The sequence below is a fragment of the Lepisosteus oculatus genome, chromosome 4 (genome assembly GCF_040954835.1).
Source record: "Lepisosteus oculatus isolate fLepOcu1 chromosome 4, fLepOcu1.hap2, whole genome shotgun sequence".
Taxonomy (NCBI): Eukaryota; Metazoa; Chordata; class Actinopteri; order Semionotiformes; family Lepisosteidae; genus Lepisosteus; species Lepisosteus oculatus.
The window spans coordinates 17,376,660-17,402,176 of NC_090699.1; the positions used below are offsets into that span (position 1 = coordinate 17,376,660).

General features: G+C 41.6%; 2 protein-coding genes and 1 long non-coding RNA gene across 5 annotated transcripts in view; 1 reads left to right on the forward strand and 2 right to left on the reverse strand.

The window, feature by feature from the left end:
- The window catches only part of rassf4a (Ras association domain family member 4a), a 28,272-nt gene extending 6,994 nt beyond the window's left edge, over positions 1 to 21,278 (forward strand). Inside the window, exons 1-11 of one of the 3 annotated variants that reach the window (XM_069188859.1) lie at positions 2,574 to 2,652; positions 4,268 to 4,357; positions 4,601 to 4,676; positions 11,769 to 11,914; positions 14,622 to 14,689; positions 15,459 to 15,625; positions 16,960 to 17,061; positions 17,768 to 17,819; positions 18,268 to 18,389; positions 19,430 to 19,527; positions 19,923 to 21,278. In XM_069188859.1, the coding sequence (XP_069044960.1) occupies positions 2,642 to 2,652; positions 4,268 to 4,357; positions 4,601 to 4,676; positions 11,769 to 11,914; positions 14,622 to 14,689; positions 15,459 to 15,625; positions 16,960 to 17,061; positions 17,768 to 17,819; positions 18,268 to 18,389; positions 19,430 to 19,527; positions 19,923 to 19,995 (1,005 nt within the window). In that variant the 5' untranslated portion in view covers positions 2,574 to 2,641 and the 3' untranslated portion in view covers positions 19,996 to 21,278. Of the gene's footprint in view, positions 1 to 2,573; positions 2,653 to 4,267; positions 4,358 to 4,600; positions 4,677 to 11,768; positions 11,915 to 14,621; positions 14,690 to 15,458; positions 15,626 to 16,959; positions 17,062 to 17,767; positions 17,820 to 18,267; positions 18,390 to 19,429; positions 19,528 to 19,922 lie in introns of those variants that run through there. The other 2 variants (XM_006630320.3, XM_069188860.1) reach the window with 2 other exon arrangements.
- On the reverse strand, positions 162 to 2,492 carry LOC138238399 (uncharacterized). Its single transcript, XR_011189406.1, has 4 exons — positions 2,400 to 2,492; positions 1,945 to 2,074; positions 1,503 to 1,586; positions 162 to 964 (listed from the first exon to the last, which is right to left on the reverse strand). It is a non-coding gene; the product is annotated as an uncharacterized lncRNA (long non-coding RNA).
- LOC138238398 (protein DEPP-like) lies at positions 8,279 to 9,859 on the reverse strand. Its single transcript, XM_069188861.1, has 2 exons — positions 9,648 to 9,859; positions 8,279 to 8,946 (listed from the first exon to the last, which is right to left on the reverse strand). Exons 1-2 carry the CDS (start codon positions 9,692 to 9,694, stop codon positions 8,517 to 8,519), a joined length of 477 nt encoding a protein of 158 aa, XP_069044962.1. The 5' UTR covers positions 9,695 to 9,859; the 3' UTR covers positions 8,279 to 8,516.
- Positions 21,279 to 25,517: the final 4,239 nt, after the last annotated feature.

Genomic DNA, 25,517 nt, shown 5'->3' on the forward strand with positions numbered 1-25,517 from the left:
AAGGGTGTGTAGACTTTTTATATCCACTGTACATGGCAACATTTGCAGCCCAAACAAATTTGCACGTTGGTTTTCACTCTTTAATAAGAAAATGAGCAAAGCTTTTCCCTTTGGAAAGCAAAGCCTTGATCTGGTCTAAACATGTGCAACAACATTAAATCCCAGGTTTTAAACATTTATTTTATAATAAAATAATACATATTTTTTTTTATTAAATTACAAAACAAACCAAAAAACATCCAACAGATCCTTAACAATAAATAATTGCTCCACAGAGACTTGTAAAATGAGATGCTCGATTGGCTGGATCAGTGCACAAGCCACCTCTTCCACTCCCAGAGTCTAGAGATAAACCCTTCTTGGCACCCTTCACAGTGGGTCAGGTTCAGACAGGTGCCACTTTCCTGTTGCTCTCAATGAAGAACACTGGAGCAGCACTGCCACGCTGATTGCTGTTCATAAAACCGTTGTGTTTTTTCCCCCCCAAACACGAGTTCTGCTCTTGCTTTGTTCACTGTACGTTTGACATTTTGTGTTTCGACCTTACATGCTGCAAAGCTGCTGAAGGAACCCGACCTTTGCCTTCACTTCTGACACGTTCTGGGCTTTGGGGCTTGAAGAGTTCTTTTTCCCTGATGGAGATTTCTCCTTCAGCACAACCAGTAAGAGAGGTTGAACACAATCTGTTTCTGGTTAGGCAGAGACAGAAGGCCTTTAACATATTTTTTCTAAAGTAAATAATCCAAGAGGCTTATGAACTCCTGCAGAGCAGTTCGATTTTCCCCAGACATTCTTTTCCTCTGACTGATACGCTCTCTCAAGATGGGTCTCTTTAGTCTCAAGACCGCTGAGCGCTCAAGACATCTCCTCCACTGGAATCTCTGTAGGCTTTTCCTGGGTCCTCTGTGTCTTTGGCTTGTTCCTTCGGAAGCATTTTTCCTTTTTGCTGTCGTCCTTGTTTATTCTAAAATGAAAAAAAATGCCAGTATGTTAATAATGTTACATTAAAAGCAGGAGCAATATCCAGCATCTCCAAGTTAAACAAAAAATTGAAGTCACTTTTAAACAGACATTTTGTTCTTTGAACGTAAAAGCCGGATTGTATGAAATGTGAACAGTAGCATACTGTAGGTTAAAGTCATCCTAAAGTCCTAGTCTAGGGCGTCTCGAAACAGCATGTAGTTAATCTAACCAGAATGGAAGTGCTGAGGAGAATTACTGACACTGAATGTACAGGTTTCTCTCGGAAGCAGGTGTCTTTGCAGTTGACATAGAAGTGCTGATATAAATCCGGTTGATTGTTTTCAGTGTCCTTTTCTATTCTGTTTTTTGGATAGAAGGTGGGATTTCAAATAGTAGATGTAATTCTGTTGCATTATTTAAGTTCCCTGCACTTTTTCTATGAGTGTGCTTAAGGGCTCAGGTAACATTTCTTTGCGTATTCTACAAACATAACACAGATGGAAAGGTTTGCGTTTGATGAGAGGGCGAGACCCTCGTACCTGTTCCAGCAGCTGACCAGCCTCTTTCCTTGATCCCCATCAGGACTTAAACAGACCTTCATGTTGTCTTCTTGCAAAGTCAGTCTGAAACCAAGAAAAAGGACTTTTAAAAGAAAATGTCTATTTTCATACCTTGCTCTGCAAGTTTCATTTTGGAGAACTGCATGTAGCAGAAATTAATAATCCAACGACAAAGAAATACAACTGATGCTCGTCACTAATCCATGCTGTAACAGTCTGTAGACGCTTAGTTGAAATATTAAGAGTATGACATTGTGGTACTGCTTGGATTTCAACATATACTGACTGCATTTAGGGGTAGTGCTGATTAAGACAGCACATTTTTATATTATATTGTTAGTATATTTGTTGGGCCTTTCACCAAAGAGAATACTGAAATAACACAATCTGGCTACAATATCTTGAAACAGTTCATACTTACATGATTTCCACATTTTTGCAGTATGATGTCTTTTCTGTTATAGAAAAGTCTGAGATGGGTTTTCTCACAAACTTGTTGTTTTTAAGACACATGCATCTCACTGGGACGAACTGGCATCCTCCCCCGTGTGCTTTGAGAAAAGAAGAATGAGAAAAAATCAGTTTACCCTCCCAGGACTGTCCCTGTTACATCCTAAGTTATTTCATACAAAAACTACATTCGCCATCCAATGGCTACTCATACAAAATGATCTGTGCATTGAAAATATAACATGCTCTCTCCCTTAAAGTAAAGTGCTGTTGATAGTATCTTCCTGAATACTAACATTAATGTATTCCACTTTGTCATGTCTTTAGCAATACTTGTAAGAAATCTTGTACTCAAAATTGTACATCACAGAAAAAAGCCATGTTATAATATTGGATTGGTAGAATTCAGGAAGGATTTTCCCTTACCTTCAAAGAGAATGATGCCGATTACAGATAGAAGAATAAAACTGGGCATCGTCATTGTGACTTGTGCTGCGAAGCCTGAGCAGTTAGAGAGCAGTGCTGCTGCACGAATGTGGTAACTTTTATATCTGCAGTCGGGGTTTTCCCAGCAGTCACATGACATGGCTCCCTCCCACAGCTGCACAGCAACCAAGTGGAATTTCCACAGGCAATATCCAAGCCCAAAACTCCCTAAGAACGGAAGAATGAGAACGATGTAAGCACAATTTTTTTGTTCTGTCAACTCATTGATTTTTTTTTTTAAAAAACTTTTTAAATTCTTGTTCGCGTGAAGTTGTGTGCTTGTTTTGTGCGCATGCTGTTGTGTGGTGTTTCTTCGGAAGAAACACAGTGTGGAAGGCTTGTGTAAATTCAAGCTTGTCTTCACCTGCAGGGCACTCTCTGGGTTTTCATAGGCACCTGTCATCTTTAACCACATGTGCAGTGGGTATATAAAGTCACCTCCCCCAATCAAAATTTGTACCTTTCGTTGTATGACACTTTGAAAAAAAAAACAAATTAAATTAGGCTTGTTCCATTTTTATTTGCACACAGTAACCCACATTAGCCAAGTGAAAATAAAATTCTAAAACATTCTGATTTTATTTGTCTTCTTTTTGGGCTTTAAGGCAACAAAAGGGGAACATTTTGAAAGGGGGTTGTGACTTTCTATACCCACTGTAGCCCCTTTCTTAACACCAGAAGGGCCTTAACTCCTCCCTGATATTTAAAAAAAAAACAATCATTTCTGCACTGTTGCTCAGAACTCTTAAAACCTTCTGTTATCACATGCAAACAGTGTTTACCTACAGTACAATGACATTCAGGACTGCAGCAGGTGTGAAATTATTCTTTTACAGTTTCAGGATTGCCCAGTAATGCACATCCCCTCATTGTTTCTCATTTCCCATATTTTGCTCTGAGCCAGATGTTACTTGTTATGGAAAAAAAAAGCAGTCTCTGCTCATGGACTTTTTATAAGGTTTCGTTTTCTCAGACTGAAAATTCGACTGTGTTCCATAATCTGAGCACGAATGTCACTGCTGTCTAAGAAAAACCGCTTTTGAAGTGTAAAAACTCTTGGAGTTGCACATTACTAGCAAAAATCACCTTTTTTCATCTGCAGTGGATTTGAAGGGTTTGTTGTTGTGGTGATGTGATTAACTAAAAAGACACTTCTAGATCCTGTCCAGCCTGCTCCTTGATAATTTGACAAAGTTGTTTTCAAAGCATTAGCTTTGCTGGCAGTTAAAAGCATGTCTTTAAAAGGTAAATATTTAGCTATTGTTATTTTAATAATGATAGACGAACTCCGGCAGTGTCACATGACCTTTTCTTCCTCTCACTGAAAGCCCCTCCCCGGCCTGTCCTGGCAGGCCCCTCTGTAGCTTCTGGATGCATGTCAAACCATGGATGCATGATTTCTTGTAATCCCTGATGCCACATTTTACCGTTTCTCTGAGCTATGGGAGGCAACACAATATTCATTCTTCATTCTGTCGGTGGGTCCTGATTGTAAAAATGGTAAAGACCTTTGTAAATTCCATTATGATTAAGTGTCGGATATGAAGAGAGAGGGTACTTCTGCTACTCATTATTTCAATTAATCTTGGTAAAACACTCTATGGCCATTAACACAGGTTCCCCGAGATGAAACTACTGCAATCTGCACCTTTGAAAGGTGGCTGTGTACAGGCACTGCAGTGATTGACCTTTACCATAGGTGTATTGATCTCGTGTCAGTGTTTCCTGGTGTTTCCTCCCATTGTTTGTCCGTCACTCCTCAAACTGCAGTATAGACATCATGGCTTATTCTGTTTCCTTTCTTATAGATCTCCCTTTAAAGATAACTACCCTTTGAAAACCATGGCCCTCCGTCCGCCTTCCTTTGTGAAAGTCAAAGAAGATAAGACGATTTCCAAGTAAGTATTGCCAGACTGTTTTACTAGTGTCAGCAAACTGATCTTTACCTTCCATGTCTTGTGGTAATTCCTATAAACAGTTAATGCAGTCGATCAGCACCTAACCTGACTTCTTTCTGAGCTGTGTTTCTCATTCCTTCGTTTCCAATTGGCACTCCTTATCTGCACATGCTGGCCTCCTTATGCTTTGTATCTGTTGTACCTGGAGGTGCAGTAAAACTGTTCTGCTTTTGTTTGTTCCAGATCAGAACTCCTGTCCCTGTTGAAAACCTATAACTGTTACCATGAAGGTAAAAATTTCCAGTTACGCAGTCGAGAGGTAGGTTTTAGTAAAAGCAAAAATATAATGAAAGTCGCCTCTGTGAGAATTATATAGCCCTGCTTATGTAGCCTTCTCATCAGCCTGAGATTTCCCTGGTTCTCACAGTGTTGATAGAGAGGAGACATGTCCTCTAAGTGCGAGTCTTTGATTTGTTCTGGGAATCTGGTTCTAGGAGAGGCAATTAATAAGTAATTCGATGCAAATGTGTAGCCCACTGCGGTTAAAAGTCCTCTAGATCTTTATTCTGAATCAGTAGGTACAATAATGCCATTTTGACTTTATTTGAAAACTTCATTCAAGTTTAAATAAGGTTTAACACAGTGTGTACTAACCAGTTAACAAAAATGCATTCAGTTTTCCAATTACGTTAAAAAGTAAGCAAATTGCCATTGAAATTTGCAGTTCAAACATCCAACTATATTCCAGACAGTTCTATAACCTGTAGGGATAGCTGAAGTTCACTGACACAGCCTGGTGGAGAAGACTCAAAATAAGATAAGATATGACCATTTGACCAGTCTTGTATTAAATATAAAAACAAAGTTATTGGATTTATTTCCCTTATGAGAAGAACTTTCAATACACAATGACCAGCTTTCTAACAAATGAAATCTAAACTGTAAATACAGCTACTTGTATTTGCTTTGGCTTTGCTGTTATGGCATTAGCCATTGGGGCCCTGACTCAGTTTACTGAAAATCTGTTTGATGGTGTTTTAGGCTTTATGGTAAATTAAAAACAGTAGCCAAATGATATGTAAAAGGATAGCTGGACCTTCATTCTTTGTCTTGGAAATTCCAATGTGCATGACGTTGGCAGTGGGAGTGAGTGTCTGGGGAGCAAGAGTGGCTGTTTGCGCGATGAGAGTGTCTGAGCAGTGAGAGTGAGGGTCTGCAGAGTGTTTGTGTGAAGTGCCCTAGAATAAAAAAAAACTCCCTTAACGCCTTAACATAACATGGACTTTGACCTGCCAGTTTTAAACCATTGAACCATGATAAAAATGGATAGGCCTTCATTCCCATTAATGTAGCACAAAATGTTCCCCTGTTTTCCTCCCATTGCAAGGAGTGTGTTTGAAGTGGCCTGTACGCTCTTTAAATACTGTAGGAGCTCTGGGTCCTCCTCCCCTCACTGGAGGTCAGTCACTAGTCCCATTATTTCTCGGGTATGCTTGAATGATTTCTTTTTTGTGTTTACTTTACGTATTGTTGAATGTTTTGTAAGTCACTCGGGATAAGGGCATCTGCCAAGCAAATAAACAACAACTGTGCAGGACACCTCCTTAAGCAGGACGTGAGTCAGCAAAAACGAGGGGTTGATGGCCGTGAGCCGAAAGGCATGTCCTTCTCCTCCTCGTGCGCCCAGCTGCGCTCAGCTGGGCCTTTCTGGAGGAGTCTGTGGCTCTCGAGAGTTTGAGCTGTTGCGTTACATCCTGCTAAACAGGGTCGTTTTTTCTTAAGAAAGTTCGAGCACCAAGCCTGTCTGTGTACTGACCTTGAGTGGGGAAAGTTTGCTTTTCCAGCCCAGTTACAGATGTTTCCCACTTCTTTCACCAGCTGTTTCAGCTCGTGCTGTAGCTGTCGTGATCTATACAGCTAAATGTGTCATGTCAAAGTATATGGAAACATTTCTTAATGTTTCAGCTACAGTATTAAATCTGCGTATCTGTTATTGTTACACAGAGTTATTAAAACAGTTGTAAGGACTACAGAAACCAAACCTGCCAGGGATTTCTGGCATCTGCTGCGCTGTCTGTGGAGGCCCACAGGAGCTGCTCAAGCAATTCAGACGAGAAATGCAGAGCTAAGTGCTGAGAAATGGATAGAGATTCCTGTTAACTGAGCTGTTTACTGTATGATTACTCTTCCAAGTTGTTTGCACGTTAGTGACTTTCTCCGAGGGCTCTGCAATATGCTGTAAGCAGACCTGTAGGAAGGAGAAAACCGGCTTAGCAGTTTATTTAAGGCCACATGATCTGAGATCATCTTAGAGCTCTGTAGCAGCCTTTGTGATGCTGTTGTTAAAAAATGCCCGGAGTTACTCATCCACTGGGGATCTGCACTGGCAACAGCCATATTTAATTGCGTGATAATTGCAGCATGAATTGCATGTGTTGCTTAACCAGAAAAGGTGTCCCTGCTGGGTATCAGAACCCAGAAAATGAGCTTTCAAAACCTTTGAAAGATTAACAGTGTAACATTTCTTCTAAGTTAAAATAATCATTAAATTAGATGGACAGTATTGAAAGTAATGGTACAGCAAAAATGAAAGAATAAGAAGAAGAAATCCAAATCTTGGCAGACCATGAATAATAAACCTCTATGTCTTAAGAAAAAGGGTGTCTTTGCAGGCTAGGTTTTCTAATTTCTGATATAGGTGTAATTCCTGTTTTGCCTATTGTAAATACATGTTTGTAATTTGAAAATACAACAGAAAATAGTAGGGCTCTATATTCAAACTTTAGATGCTTAAGTACTCATAGGTTACAATGGAGATGTACTGTATGTGTCTAAGTATTTAGGGCCCACAGAGTCTTGTAAGACCACCGTGCAGTTGGAAAACAATCGGTGCTCTTTTTGTTACTCTAATGTATTTGGAAGGAAATGCGATCATTCTAATTGGAAAATGAAACCCTGGTCTTGCCTGACGCCCGGCCTGGATGATAACTGGTTGTAGAGTGGCTGAAGTGTCTTTAAGATAGGGGGCGTAGGGCCCCCTGCCACAAGCAAACTGTGCTGACCTGTGGACCCCAGCACAGAGCTCCGGTGCTTTCAAAGAAATGCATATATGGTGTATACAGTATGTCTCACAAAAACACTCAGATATAGTTTTCCTATGGACTTCACTGTTTTAGTCCAGCCAATTTTGTCTGTTATCTGTATTCCATGTCCGTCTACACCGTATATCAGGGTAGGAACAATTGCAGGTTGTGACTCACTCTTAGGGAATGCTACATGTCCCTGATTTCTGGATTGCTCTTTCCAATTGTGGTGTGCCGCAAACGTCTCAAGACTTTTGGGGACTTTTATGCTTCAAGATCTGAAAACAAATTGTTGCATTTTTTATTTGGAGAGTCTTTTTTGAACTGCATAAAGTGACAGAACGATCCAAAACATTCACAACCTTTTGAAACTAACAGTCTAAACTTACGGTACTTCAAAGTGTTGTTTGACTCTTTCATCAGCAATGTAAGTATTATTTCTTGGAATATTAGCAAAACAAGTTTTCTTTAACAGCGGGATGAATGTTAACTGGCATTTTCTTTTGAGGTCGGCTTTTTTTGTGACCCCTGAATGACCTTTCAGGTAGTTCCAATTCCTCGGCACCTTGGCAACTACCCTGGTCAAGTGCTTAAGGTCAGGAAACTTCACAAGCGGTTAAATATCAACCGCGTTTATGCAGCATGAGAAATACCGATGTAGTCTAATAGTTTATTCGCAGAGAGAAATAGACTTCATTTTGGTGTACATCTTAACCACGATGATTCCAAAACTACTTATGAAATGATCTAAGAAGAAGAAAATCAAGTGAATAATGTACCTGGATAAACCAGTTAGAAGTTTTACCATGATAAAGTGCATGTGCCTTCCACCTGTCACTGATTTAAAAGGGATGTTTTTATTAATATAAAAATGGGGACATGATAAAGGCTGACAGTATCATAAACAAAAACATACACTTGATGAAATCCATCTATTTACAATGTGTTCACGTTCGCAATGCAAACTGGAGTTCGTGAATAAATAATAAATAAGACGGCGCCAGTAGGTCCGGGGGTCTCTTTTCCCTCAAGGCCGGGTGTGTGGGGGGGGGGTATTCTTTGCGGCTCGGCGTCGCTCACAGCAGGAACAGGGCCCCCCCGAAGTTGTCTCTGGCGGAGGAGTCGTCGTACTGCGACTGAGCGTAAAGCCAGTCCAGGGGGTCTCTGGCGGTGGAGGGCACCTGGCAGCTGTCCTGGCTGCCGAACTTAAGGGTCACCTCCTCCAGGCAGACGGACGACAGAGGCCTGCTGGCCCAGGCGGGCCTCCGGGGCGGGCGGGCAGTGGCGGAGCGCTGGCCGGGCGGCCCCCGCAGTGGGCCCGTGCCGGGGCGCGGGGGGCACGCCGAGAGGGAGGTGGGCTGCGCCAGCTCCTTGATGGAGCTGAGGTATTCCTCCAGGGGCCGCGCCGCGCTGGCGGGAGTGCGGCAGCTCTCCGGGGAGATGTCCTCGTGTCGCTCGCTGATGGTGGGCAGCAGATCCACACACAGGCGAGGCCTACACTTCATCCTGAAACAGACCCAGCCCGCAGAAGGAAAAGGGAGGATTAATATTCTACCCCAGCCTTTCATTTTTTTTAAAAAAAACAGCCTTTTATATTACTACTTTATTTGTCTGGCGCTTGTAACCAAAGCAGTTTTCGTCTGCGCCCACTAGAATTGGTGGGTATGTCACTGGGGCAATTCAGCTGAAGCACCTTGCTCAGGGGTACATGTAGGATTTGAACCCTCAACCTTCCAGTCTGGAGCACAGACCCCTGACCACTGCTCCGCTGCTGTCCTCACCCAGTATATAAATGGATATTAAAGTTTTGTCTTTCCTCTAAACACAAGAGCATTTTTTTTAGCTTTCTATCACAGCAGTGATATCTGTATTCAGAATGAATTTGCTCACTGTGAGATACTGCTAGCACAGTGGTACCTTAAAAACGTAAACGTTCGTTGATAATAAAACTGGCATAGGATTTTGCTTCATGATTAACAAAGTACATCTCTTCTGAAGGTTAATAAAGCACAAGCATTTAAATAACAGCAAAGTGACAATGATGTTTAATACTGAATAAAATACAAAATGAACAGGCTATTTACTAGGTTCTGAAAACACTATTCTTTGTCATTCTCTTGTAAAGAGATCCGATTGTGGAGAGTGAAGGTCGCTGTTCTGAAGAAGATCTGTTTCTGCTGTTCCCGGAGCAGTGTTCGCACACTCACCTGACGTGCGCGCCCTGGACAGGTCCGCTGGCTCTCAGCTCTACCATGGGCGACCAGTGGCAGTCGTGCGTGCTGGAGGCTGTGTGATGTTTTCTCAGGAGCAGAGGCAACAGCTCAGGCTTTTATAGGGCAGCTCCAGCCAAGGCAACCGGAGTACAAATATAGCCCAGGCTCTGACCTGCAGCGGCCCCAGAGGAAGTGTGTGTGTGTGAGAGAGAGAGTGCCCAGGAAGGCTTATCAGCCCAGCTGCCGAGCTGTTTACCTTTCTGTAGAAAGGTCTTTACAGACCTACCCTGCTGTAAAGTTATTGTTTCGTTACCTTGCACCCATGTTCACATATTAACTTCTCATCTGCATATACGTAAAAGGACTGATAACTTCTATTTTTACGCATTGCTTTCAATCTCACGGCCCGTTATAAATCAGGTGGATGTGGAAATACTGTCATGTGTACAGATATCTGGCTATGATGAAGTGAGAAGTACTTCACAACACTGCTTCAAACCTCACACTCTTATTATATTATTATAATTTATATATATATAATATATTATATAAGTGATTATAGATGTGATCTTGATAAGAAGAGTATTAACAGAAATTTCTCCAGTTGTGATATTAAAATACATACTTTAAAAATGAAAACGTGAAAAAATAACTAGATTCTTTTCTTTTTGATGTGTATTTCAATTTTCCTGTTCCTGTTGTTGCTGTTGTGAGTGATGTTTCTGTCCTCTTTTGGCGTGGATGGCCAGTGTGTATACAGTAGGTGTGGATGGGAGCACAGGTTGTTTTCATTTGTTCCCATTTCTGATTACTGTTTTCTTGACTGTTTATAAATCATTTTTAAAAGTACTAGATTACAGCAATATTTTTTAATTTAATTTGATTCAAGGCTGCGTGTGCACCAGGAGTGAAGGGCCACAGGCAGGCCGCTATAGTATTACTCACAAAGAGCAATACAGGCTACAGAGTCGGCAGATGGACTGGGAGCTATTTTTTGCCACTTGTGCCACTTCTTAGTCTCTCTCCTTAATCGGAAGCTGCACAGGTTATATTTTTATCTCGAGGAACTTTAAAGTTCAATATGGTGTCCTTAGAGCGGAAGAGATTAATCTTTTCAACATTGTCAGACCTTGAGTGGATTAGTCCTGAGAGCTCTCTAAACGGGAGATCCACCCACTCTTTCTTCTGCTGTGCGTAGCTGTAAGGCCCTACGCCACTGAAATCTGGGAGGGGGGATGTTTTGCAGTCCTAACCATCTGTGTGTCATTGTCAATCAAGTAAATCAAGAACATTGGGGAAGGGCCTTTTTAGGGCCGTTGAGACCTAAGATCTGGAAAGAAATGCTGTGGTTCAGAAAGAAATATTCAAGTTCATGTAAGACACTGGAAGACACTGTTTAGACATTAAATTTCTACAAATTTTCAAGAACTCCTTAACTTTAAACTTTCCCAAAGACCAGAGTAGGTCACAACAGACTGGGAAGCTCAGGTGCTGCAGACACTGCAGGCTGGGGAACAGCAGCCGACCTCTTCAGACACAACATTCACCTGTTTCAGGCAACAACTGTGATCGGTTTATATGGAAGTAATACAAATATTATTAATATTTTATCTGCTCAATTCAGGTTATTGTTTTACAGCTGGTTTACCAGCCAGTTTCCAGTCCACAGAGTGTAGTGACAAAGCCTCAGTATTGGCTGCGATACCGATTTGAATTCTGTCATTACTGACCTGCGAAAATGCTAAACCAGAAGCTCCTCTGATGTAAAAACGAGGAACTATTCATAAATTCTACTTTCTGAATTCAAGCGCTCGACTCGGGTGCTGGGAACAGTGTGTACGTGACTGTCCGCAGAGCTCTGGTGGTCACGTCTCATTATGGTTCACATTATTCCGAGGCCAGGAGTGACCTGGGCTCCGATCAGAGGAAGGCCAGTGTGTCCGAGTGGATTTCTCAGGTTTCCACAGTTCTTATTCTTCCGATCCGAAGGCGTGTGCAACATCACTGCTCCGGCGCACGTAGACCTGCACGTCGCTAGGATGGACCTCAGCCAGCAGGATTTCCTCTCCTTGATGTCAATTATTATTACTATGATTTTTTTTTTCGTGGCTGCAGGAAGAAGGCGGACTGATCATTGAAGGTTTACTTAACATCTCTTGGGGTCTCAGAAGGCCAATTCGACTTCAAATGCACGACGACAATGAGCGAATCCATCTCTCCAGCACGGGACAATGGAGATTGGACCAGACTGACTTCACCAGGTGAGAGGGGGGCCGCTTGGATGCTTTCATAAATCTATATATTTGCTTTTTTCTTTGTTAATCTATGCATTTTGCTGACTTGTGCGTTGTCCTGTTCTTTGTGTTCAATGTGGGCTTTTATATGGGCCACGTACCTGCCTGCCTAGTGCAGAACTCTGTCTCCTCTAGAGCCAGATCTGGGCACTGCTGGTACTTCTCCTGAGCTCATCTGTATGAAAGCTGTAACTGCAACTGTATAACTGCATCACTTTCTTTCCAGTTCAAGGGCGGCAGGCAGCTCTGGATCTTGGGGACTGTGGGGTTTTCATTACAGCTGTCAAAATGGATGTTTATCCAATCATAAGATGATTTGGATTGTTAAAGCAGAGCTGGAAAGAAAGAAATAATAAGAATTGGCAGACTCATTGATCTGACTAGTGCCATGTACGGCTGTAACATAATAAAATGCGGAATTTAATTTTATACATCCCCAAAAAAGCACAAATCTTTTGGTTAGCAAGCTTGTGAAGGGAAAAAAAGACCTATAAAGTTTTTTTTAATGTATACTTTTCTCTTTGCTTCACAGTTATGTGACCTTGTCAAGTTTTCATTCAGAGCCATACATACAGTACTGTACACCTTACCACCTAGCGCCTACCACATCTCCCATCCTGGGTCTTCTTTCCTTTACTCCTTGAAAGGCTTTTTACATCATACAAACGGTGAATAATCCAGGACTGCTGTTAGGGTAGCCAAACTGAATACGAGTTTCACTCCTGTCTCTGGAACCGAGCTGCATCACTGCTGGAGAAGCCTGTGGAGTCGCAGGGCACTATATTCTAGTTCCAATATCCTCTGGTTCTCCTATCGGAAATAACAGTTTCCTTGCAATACATTTCCTGTGTTTTGTGGTAGGACTGGTTGTAGTGTTTTTGCTGACTCCTTGCTAATACCATGCTCATGTCTACATTTTTTTTGTATCTTCTGCTGTGTTTCTTGATCCTCCAATTTATCGTAAAATGCAAACCGACTATTGTACTCCCTATACCAGAATCTATATTGTCGATATGAAGCAGGAGAAGCAGTGGTCCTAACACTGTAGTAGTACACTAATCACATCCCCGTTTATCTGTGCTCTCTGTTTTCTATCATCAGCCACTTCCCACTGCCTTGCATCCCTTCTCGGGGAAATTTCATTTTAACTGGGAAATGTATCATTCCTGGGTTTGCTTTTGACACCCTTTTATGGTAGAAGTGAGCCTAACCTCTGAAAAACTGCCGGCAGAGCTTTGTTAACAGCCTTTGAATGACAGATGTTTTTTGGTGGTGGAGGGGTCCCCATTATCTGTAAAGCGCTTTGAGTGGAATTTCCAGAAAAGCGCTATATAAGTGTAAGCAATTAATTGATTAATTGATTTTTTATGTATATTTGGTAGAATAAGACCAGGCTGCAGCATTTAAGTGCTTCTAGTACTTCTAATACTTCTGCCTCTGCCTACAACAGCTAACAGTGCTATTCGTTCTATATCAAAGCAATTTCCAAAGAACTACACCCTCTGATTCATCCGGCATCTCTCATAAGAAGAGCAGGCAGAAGCGCGCTTGTGCAATCCCATTCATCAAGCGCCCTGGTGAAGATACTTGCCAGGAAATGCTGTCATGTACTAGGAGATACTGCCATGGGAATTGACTACAGGTGGTGGGTAGACATTAGATACAGTTGGTATGTGCATGAGAAACATATCAAATAGGGTACCTTGCACACCGAAAGACTATTGTTATTCCCTCCTGTTCAAATCACGATGTTCTAATGATTTCAGACTCCAATACAGACTGACAATTCAACACAGGGCTTTAAAAGCACATTTTATTCAGGCACCTGGAGTCTTGAAAGATGAGAGATTGTCACGATTGACATCGCTGCCAACAACATGAAGGAGATCCTAGAACAAAATGTCAAATACCACAACATATCCTGCTTTATATCAGCTTTTGTTGACTCTAAATATATTCATGGAAAAATTTCGAGATTGGCAGAGCATATTGTCGGATAAAGGACCTTTGTATTCATGCAAGGGCAGGCAGCCTGGAAGCAAATGTTTTTCAAACCTTGTCATGCGAATTGCAAACAAAACTAAGCAAACTGCTGCAAGCCAACTAAAACCATTACTGGACCAGCAAAAGTAGACCTGCACTGTCAAATGAGTACCGACATAAAAATAAATATTGCTTACTTATGAAAGACCTAGAGCAAATGACACAAGTTTGTTGTTTGCGACCTGTGCCACCATTTATGTCTGTTTAGAGTGGGATAAAACAGGCAAAGGTTTAGTTTGCTGCCATAACTGAGCAGGCATGAAACAGTGCAGCCTTGGTCCTGAGAACCTGCACACCTGCTGACCTTTTTTTCCAGCTGAGCTCTTTTTACCTGTGTCTCTTACCTGAATGAATTAGTCATTTGACAAGAGCCTTTGCATGGTTTTGTTTCTTCTGCTTAAACAAGGTTGGGAACTCCTGACCTACTGCGTTTCAAACACCTTAAACAGAGTCAAGGTTACACCGATAAAACTGGAGGATAATTTGTAGTCCCTTGCAGGAAAATGTGGTGAGGTGGGGACTTCAGGCCCAATATATTTCTGTCTTGCATCCCATTGATATGAAAAGCTGAAATCAGTCAAGAGATGCTTAAAAATCGACCTCACTCTTGCACACTTTTACTTTGTTTTAGAGCTGAGAAGACTTCTGTGGAATCGAATAACTATTCCCTCAATGGAAAACTTTCACCAAATAATACAAGTAAGTGTTCCAGTATAAATAGTTTACTAAATGTTACTTACAAATATCCAGCTTTGTTTCAACTATTCAGTTTTGTCTTTTGTGTTTTTTGTGTGTTTTACCAGTGATTATGTATAATATGTATAAAGACAATTATTTTTTGGTCTGGAATACTTTTATACTGTTTGTATTTATTTATGTGAGGTTTGAAATTGTAGCCTTGTTTAGGGCAACTCTTCATGAATATAAATGTTTGTTTGATTGAGGACAACCCTGTGAGGCATGGGCAGTTTTCCCAAATATGCTAAAAGCATCCCTGATCAAATCTCTGCTGGGGTGTTTGTTTTCCTTTTTAAACAGAGGGCAGCGGGGAATGATGAACAACACATAAACCTTTTGAAAACATGCCAAATAAATAGTTCTCTGTAACTCTTAATTTTGAAAAATGTGATTTCTCACCGTGATGCGCACAAACAACTGAAGGTCCAACAAGTTAAGGCATGTGCTTCTTTGTATCTTTCCGAACCCTGTGCCAGCTCGGAGATATGTTGAAATAAAGGCAAACCTGTTCACCAAGCGTGGAAGCTGTGTCTTGATCCTGGAAAAGGGATATAACCGGATTCGGGTGCCAACGTTTGTTTCAGAAAGAACCAAAAAAAAAAATACCGCATCCTCACTGCCTCCTCCCATACCTCATTTTCTGATTTTAAGTGACGATGACATTAATTAAAGGCTCTGTACTTCCCCGGTGACGCAAGTCACACCTCACACTGTGGTTCTGACTTCTCAGGTTCCGAGCCGGGCAGTTCGGAAGAGGAGACTCCTCAGCTCATGAGAACGAAGAGTGATGCTAGCTTCGTGAGTGTCCAGCGCAGGACCAAGCTCCACAGCCCGGGGGAGCTGCAGAGGATGAAACGCCACCGATTTTCAATCAACGGCCACTTTTATAACCACAAGGTGAGATAAACAGTGCAACATGCTCCCAGGCCGTGGTTATCTTTAGCTATCATTATGGTATGGCAGTACGTATTTTCCTGTTTAAAATGTTGCTTTAATAGCACATCCTGAGATGGAATGTTTCATGGGATTAACCTGTGGAGGAGCAGCTTTTTCCTGTGGAGTTGCTCCCTGTCAGCGCTTGCCGTGCAGCAGTGTCCTGTGGCCTGGCACTGTCTGACACAGTACACAAGGTCACAGCTCGCAGAGGCCCCTGGACACTTGCTCGGAACTTGAAAGGAAGCTGGTTTTTGTATTCAAGGGAAAGGGGATAGTTCAGTTTAAGACCCACACTACAATACATGCTGAGATCGACACATTTTTCTCATGCTTTAACATCAACGGCTTAAGAAGAAACAGGATCAGAAAGAAACGGAAAGAAATATTGCAGAAGGGTCCTGTTGTCAAATGCTAAATCATGAGAGCACAACAAGCTTGCCTGCAGGTGAGGAAAAACAAATCCTTGCATGTATACGCTTACTGATTTGTCAAATTTAAATTCAAGAAAAAAGGATGAAATTTCTCGGTATACACGGCTTTTCCCTCAGTTCCTACAGTTTTCACTTTGACATTGGAGTTTGCAAAAGGCCAGCCCCTACACTGCATTCCTCTGCTTTCAAATAATATTTCACTTTCTACAGTGTCTCTCTTGACAAATTCTCTCAAAGAGCTTTACAATAAAACCAAGGCAAAAGCCTCAGACAATTTTATTAACTACCAGCTGTATTTTAACATACTAAAATCTAGAGTATCAAAATGAGTATTAAGGCATGATTTGAGTAATACTGACTGAGTGATGTGTGCTGGAAAGTGATTTTGCCAGCCACGTGTTGCTTGGATAATCATGAAATAAACTAATCTCACTGGTAAGTTGTGCAATTTGTGGTTTTAGGTGATAAATGGAGAGAATGACATAAGCACAATGTGCTTTTCCCTCGTGATTCTCTTTCTTTTGCTTGTTCAGGCTTGTTTCCTCTCATGATGTGTCTCCTAAGACACAGGCATGCCTCTATATTGCCTTCTTATTTTGCAGACATCATGCTTTATGACAGATCCAACCTTGTGAGAAAATAATCTGTTCTCTTCTGTGTCATTGCAATGTATGTGATGACTCAGAATCATCTTTAGGAATTTCAGTTAAGTTATCCCCAGGTTATGTACAGTAGACCCAGGGATTTCAGTCCAGGGAAATTGTTTTTCTTTGGCAAACAGTTGTGCTCCTACAGCAAAGCTTAGTGGAAACACATTCTTTCCACTCTAATCTCAGACCCTTGGTTCACATTTCCACTTTCCAGACATCAGTGTTCACTCCAGCCTATGGGTCGGTGACCAATGTGAGAGTGAACAGCACCATGACCACACCGCAAGTCCTCAAGTTAATACTGAACAAATTCCGTGTAAGTGTAGCTTCCAGAATTTCTTTCACCTTGAAGCTGATGATGATGATGATGATTAGTGTTATTACATTGTTGTTAGCAAAATGGGGTTAAGAATATAGAGAATTACAGAAAACACAAAGCAGATTAATCTAGGATTAAAATTACATTATTATTCCTGCACATAGATTATATGCAAAGAGTATACCCGAGTGGTTGGTATTATTACGGGTACTTGAGATCTTTGTTCTCTGTCACAGCATTGGTGAAGGAGTAATAAATCAGAGGCAATCAAATTGGGGTAAACAAGTATTTATTTACAATAACACAACACAACATACAACGTAAGTTACTACTCACTAACCAGCAAAACCTAGATTGCTACCAAGTATTCATAAATGCTATATAACACTTACACAGGCCCACAAGCAGGATAAACCTGCCTTCTAGATAAAACAGGATGCAACCTAGAGCTAAATCTCACTTTCTCTAGGTTCAGATGCCACAAAGCGATCTCCCTATTCTAAAAAATGCATCCGCTAATCAGGAGAGACCTTTTTAACCAAGGAATTCTAGACCTCATGTTCCATACATTGTTTCTACTGGCTATGAAACCCCAAGATGTGCAAATTATTATTATTATTATTATTATTATTATTATTATTTTATGTAGTTGTTATTACTGCTTGTGTTTGACATTTTCTTGACTCAGTTTTAACTACCTCAGGTAGAAAATAAACCCGAAGAATTCGCACTCTACATGGTTCACGAAACTGGCGGTAAGTTCTTTGGCCTTTAAATCATTTGAGTTAATGATTCCTTCAGAAATCCCCCTGCTAAATCCTCCATCACTCACTTCTCCGGACGGACAAAATCTCTGAGCTAATCCCTGTACATTGCTAAGTGCTTGGAAAACCTCAGAAATGCGGAGGGGTTTTTTTCTTGTCCACGCTGTGCTCCTGGGGGTTGTGGAATGTACACTGTAGCTCCGCTTGGCACAGCCGACAAGCTTTGAACAGTAAATGAGTAAAATGTTGCTCAAGCTCGTTTCTTTTCTCCTCACTGGAACACTCCAGTTCGGATTCTTTGTTAAAGGTATGTGGTGTTTCGTTTTTAACTTTAATTAACCATTTCTGTCATGCCCTAGCCTTTTCATTCAGTTAAATCAAGAACTTGAAACGCACAGCTCACTGGAAAACAATGTAAAGATGCCCCTTATTCTCCCAGAACGCTCCAGGTTAACGGAGACGGAATATCCTTTGATAGCCAGACTGCTATATGGCCCTTGTGAGAGAATATCCAAGATATTCCTGATGGAGACAGACTTGGGAGAGGAGGTGACCTACGATGTGAGTGGACGTCATTCTGTACTCATAAAACACCATCTGTTCCGAATTTTCAAACTAAAGGCAGAGAAAAGGTCTTGGTTATTACATGAAAGTTGTAAGAAAATGCCAGTCGCCTTCCAAATGTTAGCAATTGGATCAATTTTTTTGTTAACCACTTTCCTCCAAAAGGAACTTAATTTAATTGTAGAAATTTCATTGAAGAAAACACTATTTGTTCTCCTGATATCCTCTATTGTCAGAAGTGCACTAATCTTTCTGTACCTGAGGCAGGTACTTTGATTTAAAATGGTTTAGGATTTCTGAAGATAAAGTATTGTTCTCACATTGTTCTCACCATTCAGCCTGGATCAGATTTATTCAAAATCATTCTAAAACTGTCAAGAAGATACATAATTCCCCTTGTTTGTTGAGAAGTCCATGCTTATTTTACTTGCAGGCAATGGTAAAATCTGACCCTGCCAAAAAAGTTTCCAACGTTTATATTCCTGAGCTGGATTACCAGTAACTTGTAGAGCTCCTTAGTGTGACAGGCAGAGGGTAATGATGTTGTAATTTCTACTGTTCTCATGAATCTGGCTGGGTGGAGCTGGCAGTTCGGAGACATTCTCCCCAAAAAATCCAGTATTTGGTCATCCTCTTTTCTCATTATGGAGAGGGTCTTGCCTATTTGTTCACCTGTAAGATGGTAAAATAAAGCTCTCCGAGTTCTTCTCTACCCTGCTGATGTTGTCACTGTTTTTCATTTTGCTTTTAAATTTCAATTGGTCAACCTTTTCAGTGATGTCCCATGACTTTTAACATCTCTTTATTGTATCTGACAGACAGTTGTTTGTCCTATTAAAAGCCGGCCTACAAATGGCTTTTTCCTTGATTCTCCTTTCACACAATCGAGTTATTAAACCAGTCTGAATTAAACTGTCATTTCATGATTTTGACAACTCGTTAGACACAACAAAGGTTTATACAAAACATTTTGATTACAAAGCCTTTATTACTACCATCTCTATAACTTGCTTTCCTAAATATTTCTTGTTCTTCAGGTTGCTCAGTATATAAAGTTTGAGATACCAGTTCTTGACAGTTTTGTTGAAAAGTTAAAGGAAGAAGAGGAGAGGGAAATTGTAAAACTGACAAAGAAGTAAGTTTTACAGCTTTTACGTTAATTTACTGTAAGTGAAATGTGAAATGAAATCTGCCCTAGCAGGCTAGAAGACTAGAATCTGACTCTTCTGTTAGAGGGCTGTTGCAGAATAACCACTCACTTGAACACTGTTGGGAGTCATTAATATGTTTTTATCAACGATGTTCAGCCCTACTGGAGGATGAAGTGTCCTCGATGTAGTTTAGCAAGTTTGGAATACTTTCACAAACCGCCATTTTAATCTGTTTTACTTATGATACTGAGGCCTGCAATGGTGGATCTCAAACAGAATATCGCAAATCCCACTCCCCTGCCTTAATTCTGCACTGCCTTGAGACACTGCCCCAGGAGGTGATATATTAACCCTTCTGTTGTGTCCTTTGTGTTCACAGATACAGTGCCCTCAGGTCCATGATCTTGCAGCAGTTAGAAGACACTACAGAACGGACTGACCGGGACTCGTGAGTTATGCTTGAAGGCCAAGATGACAATCTGAACTTGTGCAAACTCCTCTGCGGCTCCTATTCCCTGTTGCCTGGCTTGTATGAAGTGTATCCAGACTACAGCATTACATTCCTTGAAGCAGACCCACTTTTTCCATGACGTCATTTTCAAAATCACTAAAACGGTTTGATTAAGAGGAAATGATTTGTCTGACTGTTCCGCCGTGGCCAGTAATACTGCTCTTACTGGAAATCCTGGGCAAAATATCGGACCTCCAGGGAGTAAACCATTCAACAGCTGCACACACTGCTACTGTATGGTCTCCCATCAGATCACTTCATAAATAACTCTACATTGTTCGAGCTTTCTGTCGCTACTGCCTGAGCCTTGGTTAGTTTGCTATGAAGCGGACCAAGAGGTATTCCAGTCACCTGCAGGCCTGTCTGTCACCTGTCTAATTCCCTGCTGGACAGGCTGTGAGAGCCGGGCTGAAGACCAGGAGATTCCAGTGAGCGATATCGCCTCACGTGTCTGGATGAACAGTAGCCTGAGCTGCTCAGAGGCTGGCCACGCCACAATCCTCTCAAGCAGTCAGGCTCTAGGAATAGAAGCTTCTCTTGGAGCCTTTCTTTGTGTGCGTACTCGAGTCAGCACGTGAGGGAGAGATGAGTGTCTGCTTTGGGAGAAACGTGTGGTGAAGTCTAAAGGCTCAATGGAAGAGTCATGAAATAGTTCCAGAATTGTTAGTCCTCCCACACATTCCGCAAATAAAGCTTTGAGTGTATTTTGTGCACTTGTGACCATCTTTCAGTCAACCTCTGCTGCAACATTGCAGGACTCGGTCTGCTCTAGTCATTACACTGATATCCGTCTGTCTCTGCTGTACTTTGTCTAATTTATGATTGTTTCCATCTTCTAAATTTCTCATTTGAAAGCCATTTAAAGAAGCACTTGTTGTTAGAGATACTGTATACGGCAAATGTAAGTGTTGCACTGCTGGCTGGGTAAGAGCACTGCACATCTAAGTGTTTTGAAGCCATAAATTTTAGCATCCTTTCTTTAAAGAAAAGAAACTAAAGAGTATAATGTGTATAATGTTTGCTTTTCTCTTTGACACTATTATTATGCCCATTGTTACGTAATGGCTTTCTTTTTTGGGGATCAGTAATACTAACAGCCTTTGCTTGTGGCCTAATACTGTCAGGCTCCACGAGATTGTGGTGCATTTTTTGAGTATGATCTGCTGTTGATGTGTGCTTGTGAGTTTTGCAATGTAACTGAAAATAAAGTGCTATTTGAAAGCATCATACAAGTTGTGTTCTCCATACCATAATTTTGGCACTGATTTCTGGATTTTATTAAATTTCTTAAAGGCTTCGCAAAAATACCTATTATAAACTTTCCAATAATAGTGCTGACTGTTGCAGACTTCCGTCTTGCAGTTTATTGAGGTTCATATTAGTTTTTATACAGTGGAGCCAGATCTATAAAAGTTCTTTATCCTGTAACTGGAGTGCGACTGAGAATAATAATCTTTTAATCCTGTGGAAAAAAAAATCAGTGTGTTGTTTAATCCTGGGAGAAGGGTTGGGTTCTTGAATGTTTTCTTAGAGAACATTCTGTAAGCACTTGCTAGTTCCATTATACAGGCCACCTAACCATCCATCCATTTTCTTACTGTTTTATCCAGTACAGGGTTACAGGAGAGCCAGAGCCTATCCTGGCAAGCAATGGGCACAAGGCAGGGTACACTTTGGAGAGGATGCCAGTCCATTACAGGGCAGACACACAGACACAAACACAGTCCCAGACTTGAACTCACTCACATCACGCCAGTTTTCCCAGAAGCCATTTAACCTGCCAGCATGTCATTGGAGTGTGGAAGGAAGCCAGATCACCCGGAGGAAGCCCTCACCAGCATGAGGAACTCCACACTGCTAGCACCCCAGGAACTGAGTCTGATAATCATGAGATCTTAATCCTGTGAAAGTCACACCAGACATTGCGCCTCCTCAGACTTTGTAAGCATTGCTAGGAATTTCACTTATGAGCTAAAGTTTTTTTAAACACGTCCTTGTGGTGACTAAAAGAAAAACTATCGGCTCCTGGACTTCATGTTAATCACATTTACTGATGATTGTGGGATTAAATTATAGGCTGCAATAACACGTCTACCATGAAATAGTGAAGACCTTGGTCATCACTTTAGAAGTGAAATGGCTCAGTTATTGTTAGAAATTGTTTGCCTTACAGATGTTCGATTCCAGTATGTCAGAGTGTTTCTAAAGATTTACAGTAAGGCAGGCACACAAGAAAACTAAATAGTTACAGTTGCTAAAAAGAAAACAACTCCCAATGACTTAGTAAATACCATACTGAATGTTTGATTATTAATTAATGATGGCAATCGTGTATTAAATGGACAGTGAGCAGGACGTTTTTCCCAGCAGAGAGGAGTCACAACACTTACAGAGAGGTCAAGGCAGCCAGGACAAAGTGACCATTTTTGAAATGTTCTTGCCTCTTACAGATCCCGTATCTGTGCTCGAAATGCTGAACTCATCTACATTTCTCCTTGAAATTGTAAAGCTCTCAAACATATGTATTGTTCTCTGTTTTGAGGCTGGAACTAAAGCACTATCACTATTATTTCCTGTTTCCAGGTTCAGTGTGGTACAATAGTTTTTTTTTTGCTTAACCTGATGAGCTCCGCGATTTTTTCCCATGGGCTTTTCCAGCGTCTCTGTGGACAAATCCGAAGGTAAAATCCAGGCTGGCTGGCCCTGACCCCAGCGGGTTCGCCGTGGGGGCTTCCAGAGAGACAACAGGCCCAGTTTCCTTTCCCAGGAAAACCCCCGGAAGCAAAGCGGAGTGAGGGAGTGACAGGACTCGGTACTCCCTCTTGGTTGTGGCTAGTTGGCGTGTTTCTCATTCATGTTGTTTTGAGCAGTTGCAGAACAGAATTAACACATTTCAGATGAGCTCTTGGGAAAATAACTGCACTGCTAAATTGTTCAGTCCTTGACAGATCTGCTAATCTTGTCTTATTAGACCCTTTACATTGTCTGTTTACAACTCCTAACAATTCAGTAATGTCTTACACATTGACATGCCTGTCAGTGGAAAATCTGAAAATAAGTAAAATATTTGAATTAAGCAAACTCCAATGGTACCTGGGAGTCCTCCAGGACAAAAAAGAGCAGCCCCTCTCTGCGGTGCTGAAGATACTGAGGGGTGGGAGAGCTTGGAGCAGCGCGGAGAGCCTGGGACACACGAGACACCCCCCGTCGGACAGCAGGACTCTGGGAGCAGCTGAAGAGATGTCATGGAATGGAGGCCCTTACTGCATTCACACATTCTGACCTTGAGTCTCAGTGGCAGTGGATGAGGGGTTTATTGAATCTTTCACTTTTTTTATCAAGGAAGGTAGATGTAAGATGTTGGGGTGCTCCAGAGAGATGTGTGATGTTGGGGTGCTGTAGGGAGATGTGGAATGTTGTGGAGCTGTAGGGAGTTGGGATGTTGGGGTGCTGTAGGGAGATGTGGGATACTGGGATGCTGCAGGGACATGGGATGTTGGGGTGCTGGGATGTTGGGGAGCTGTAGGGAGTTGTGGGATGTTGGGGTATTACAGATAAAAGCACTCTAGATCCATGAAAGTATGTGATGATTGGTGCAAAACTGTCCATCGTCAGACTAGCAGCTCCAGGATTCTGACCAGTACAGCATTGAGCCTGTGCCTCTAAACATCCTTTGTGGGACAAACCTGGGATGAACCTGACTTTGAATCAAACTTTTCATTATTTTGAATCCAATCATCACTTGAAACTATTAAAATGAATACATTATTTCAAAAAGAAACTTTTCACCCAAGCTGGGAAGAGAGACACTTCTCTATACAAAGAGTTGTGGGAGTATGGTAGAATGCTGTCCAGCTGTGTTGTCATATTGCCTTTTTTTATTTCAACAAACAGCCAGAAAGAGATCCACCTACCTTGTGACTACCTAATGCGTTACACTGGCTGAGTAGCCTCCTCTCATTTGTAACGTTTCTCATATCCCTCAATGGCTGAATGGTGCAATTGACTTAAATAGCCTGGTTTCCGCCTGCTTCCAGGGCTTTAACCACTGAGGAGTTTCTCTTCCTGGAGAGCTGTGCTGCGTTCCTCCCTTCGCCACAGCTGGTGTCACGAGTGGGCTGATGCTGCTATAATCTTGTCACGGTCTCCTGGCAGGTCCCCCTGGGAGTCCCTCCCAGCTGCACATGTCCGCGCCCCTGTGCTCAGCACTTTGCGACCTCACGGTCAGAGGGATGCCAGTCTATCGCAGGGCCGCAGCTGAAGAGTCCATCAGGGCGTTAACCTGGGCGTCCTCCGCCATAAGGGTGAACCACGAACCAGGGGGCATAAGTGGAGACTACAGGGAAAGCCTTTCGAAGCTTAACACAAAGGGGTGTGGGAGTGTGGAACAAGTTAACCTGCCACATTGTTAAAGCTGATACCCTTGTTTCTCTCACAAATCAACTCCTGGGATTACGTACCTATTAACTATCAAACAGACTACATGGAAGCTCCAAATGTCCTCATCTCATTTCTAATGGTTTTATGTGTTTTATATTGGAAGAACATACAAACTCCACCAAATGCCCCAAACCACCATTAAACCCAGGATTCTGGAGCAGTGAATAAAACTTCATCTAAAACGAGACTTTAATTAAATCATTTTTTGCATCATTTTATTGATCAGCCCAGTACAAGCTTCACTTGACTGTCTCTGGGGAGGAAGCGGCCAGGCGCAGAAGGCGGCACGTTTCTGTCTGTAGTATCTTTATTTCAGGTGCGCACATAAACACGGGGCTTAAGGTCAGGCATAGTGAGGTGAGGCTGTTACTGCAAGATGTGTAATAGAAATGCATTGCGTTTCTATTATCTATTATTTCCGAGGGCACAGCAGGTGTCCAGGTACAGAGTACAGGAAGGCCTTGCATCTGTCTCAAGAAGTCATTTTAGTTTGCGTGAAAACAGATTTGACATTCCTAAAAGAAATGAAATCTCCACTTTTTACAGAATGCCATCCCCTGCTTAATCCCACAATTTTAACGTAAATGCAGTCTTACAGAGCACGAGCCGTATATAAAAGTGGTTTTATAGGGATTGAAGCGTGCTGACATTATATGGATGTTTTAGATGATGGCACATCAGCAGATGGCATCTTATCTAACCCAGGACAGAAGGAAAAATTAAAGTCTCCTGCAAGGATAATATTATTACAATCCATAGTAGTGAGTTGTCCAAACACATCAATAAAGAATTGTTCATCTTGCATACTGTACATCCTATCACCACTTCTTCCCCATATAGTAATCCCTTAACTATTCCAACACTACCTTCTTTATCCACATAAGTTGAGTTGACTGTAAATGGGAGATTCTTATGAATGAGAATAACCACACCTCGTTTTTTGGTGGAGAATGATGAGTAATAAACTAGCCCTACCCATTCCCTTTTAGGTTTTATATTGTTCCAGATCATTCAAGTGCGTTT

What these genes read in the sequence shown, in the direction of transcription:
- LOC138238398 (XM_069188861.1), bottom strand. Translation starts at nt 9,694, where the DNA reads ATGGTAGAGCTGAGAGCCAGCGGACCTGTCCAGGGCGCGCACGTCAG. An exon ending in GTCCAGGGCGCGCACGTCAG is followed by an intron (nt 8,947 to 9,647) that starts GTGAGTGTGCGA and finishes GGTCTGTTTCAG; the next exon opens with GATGAAGTGTAGGCCTCGCC.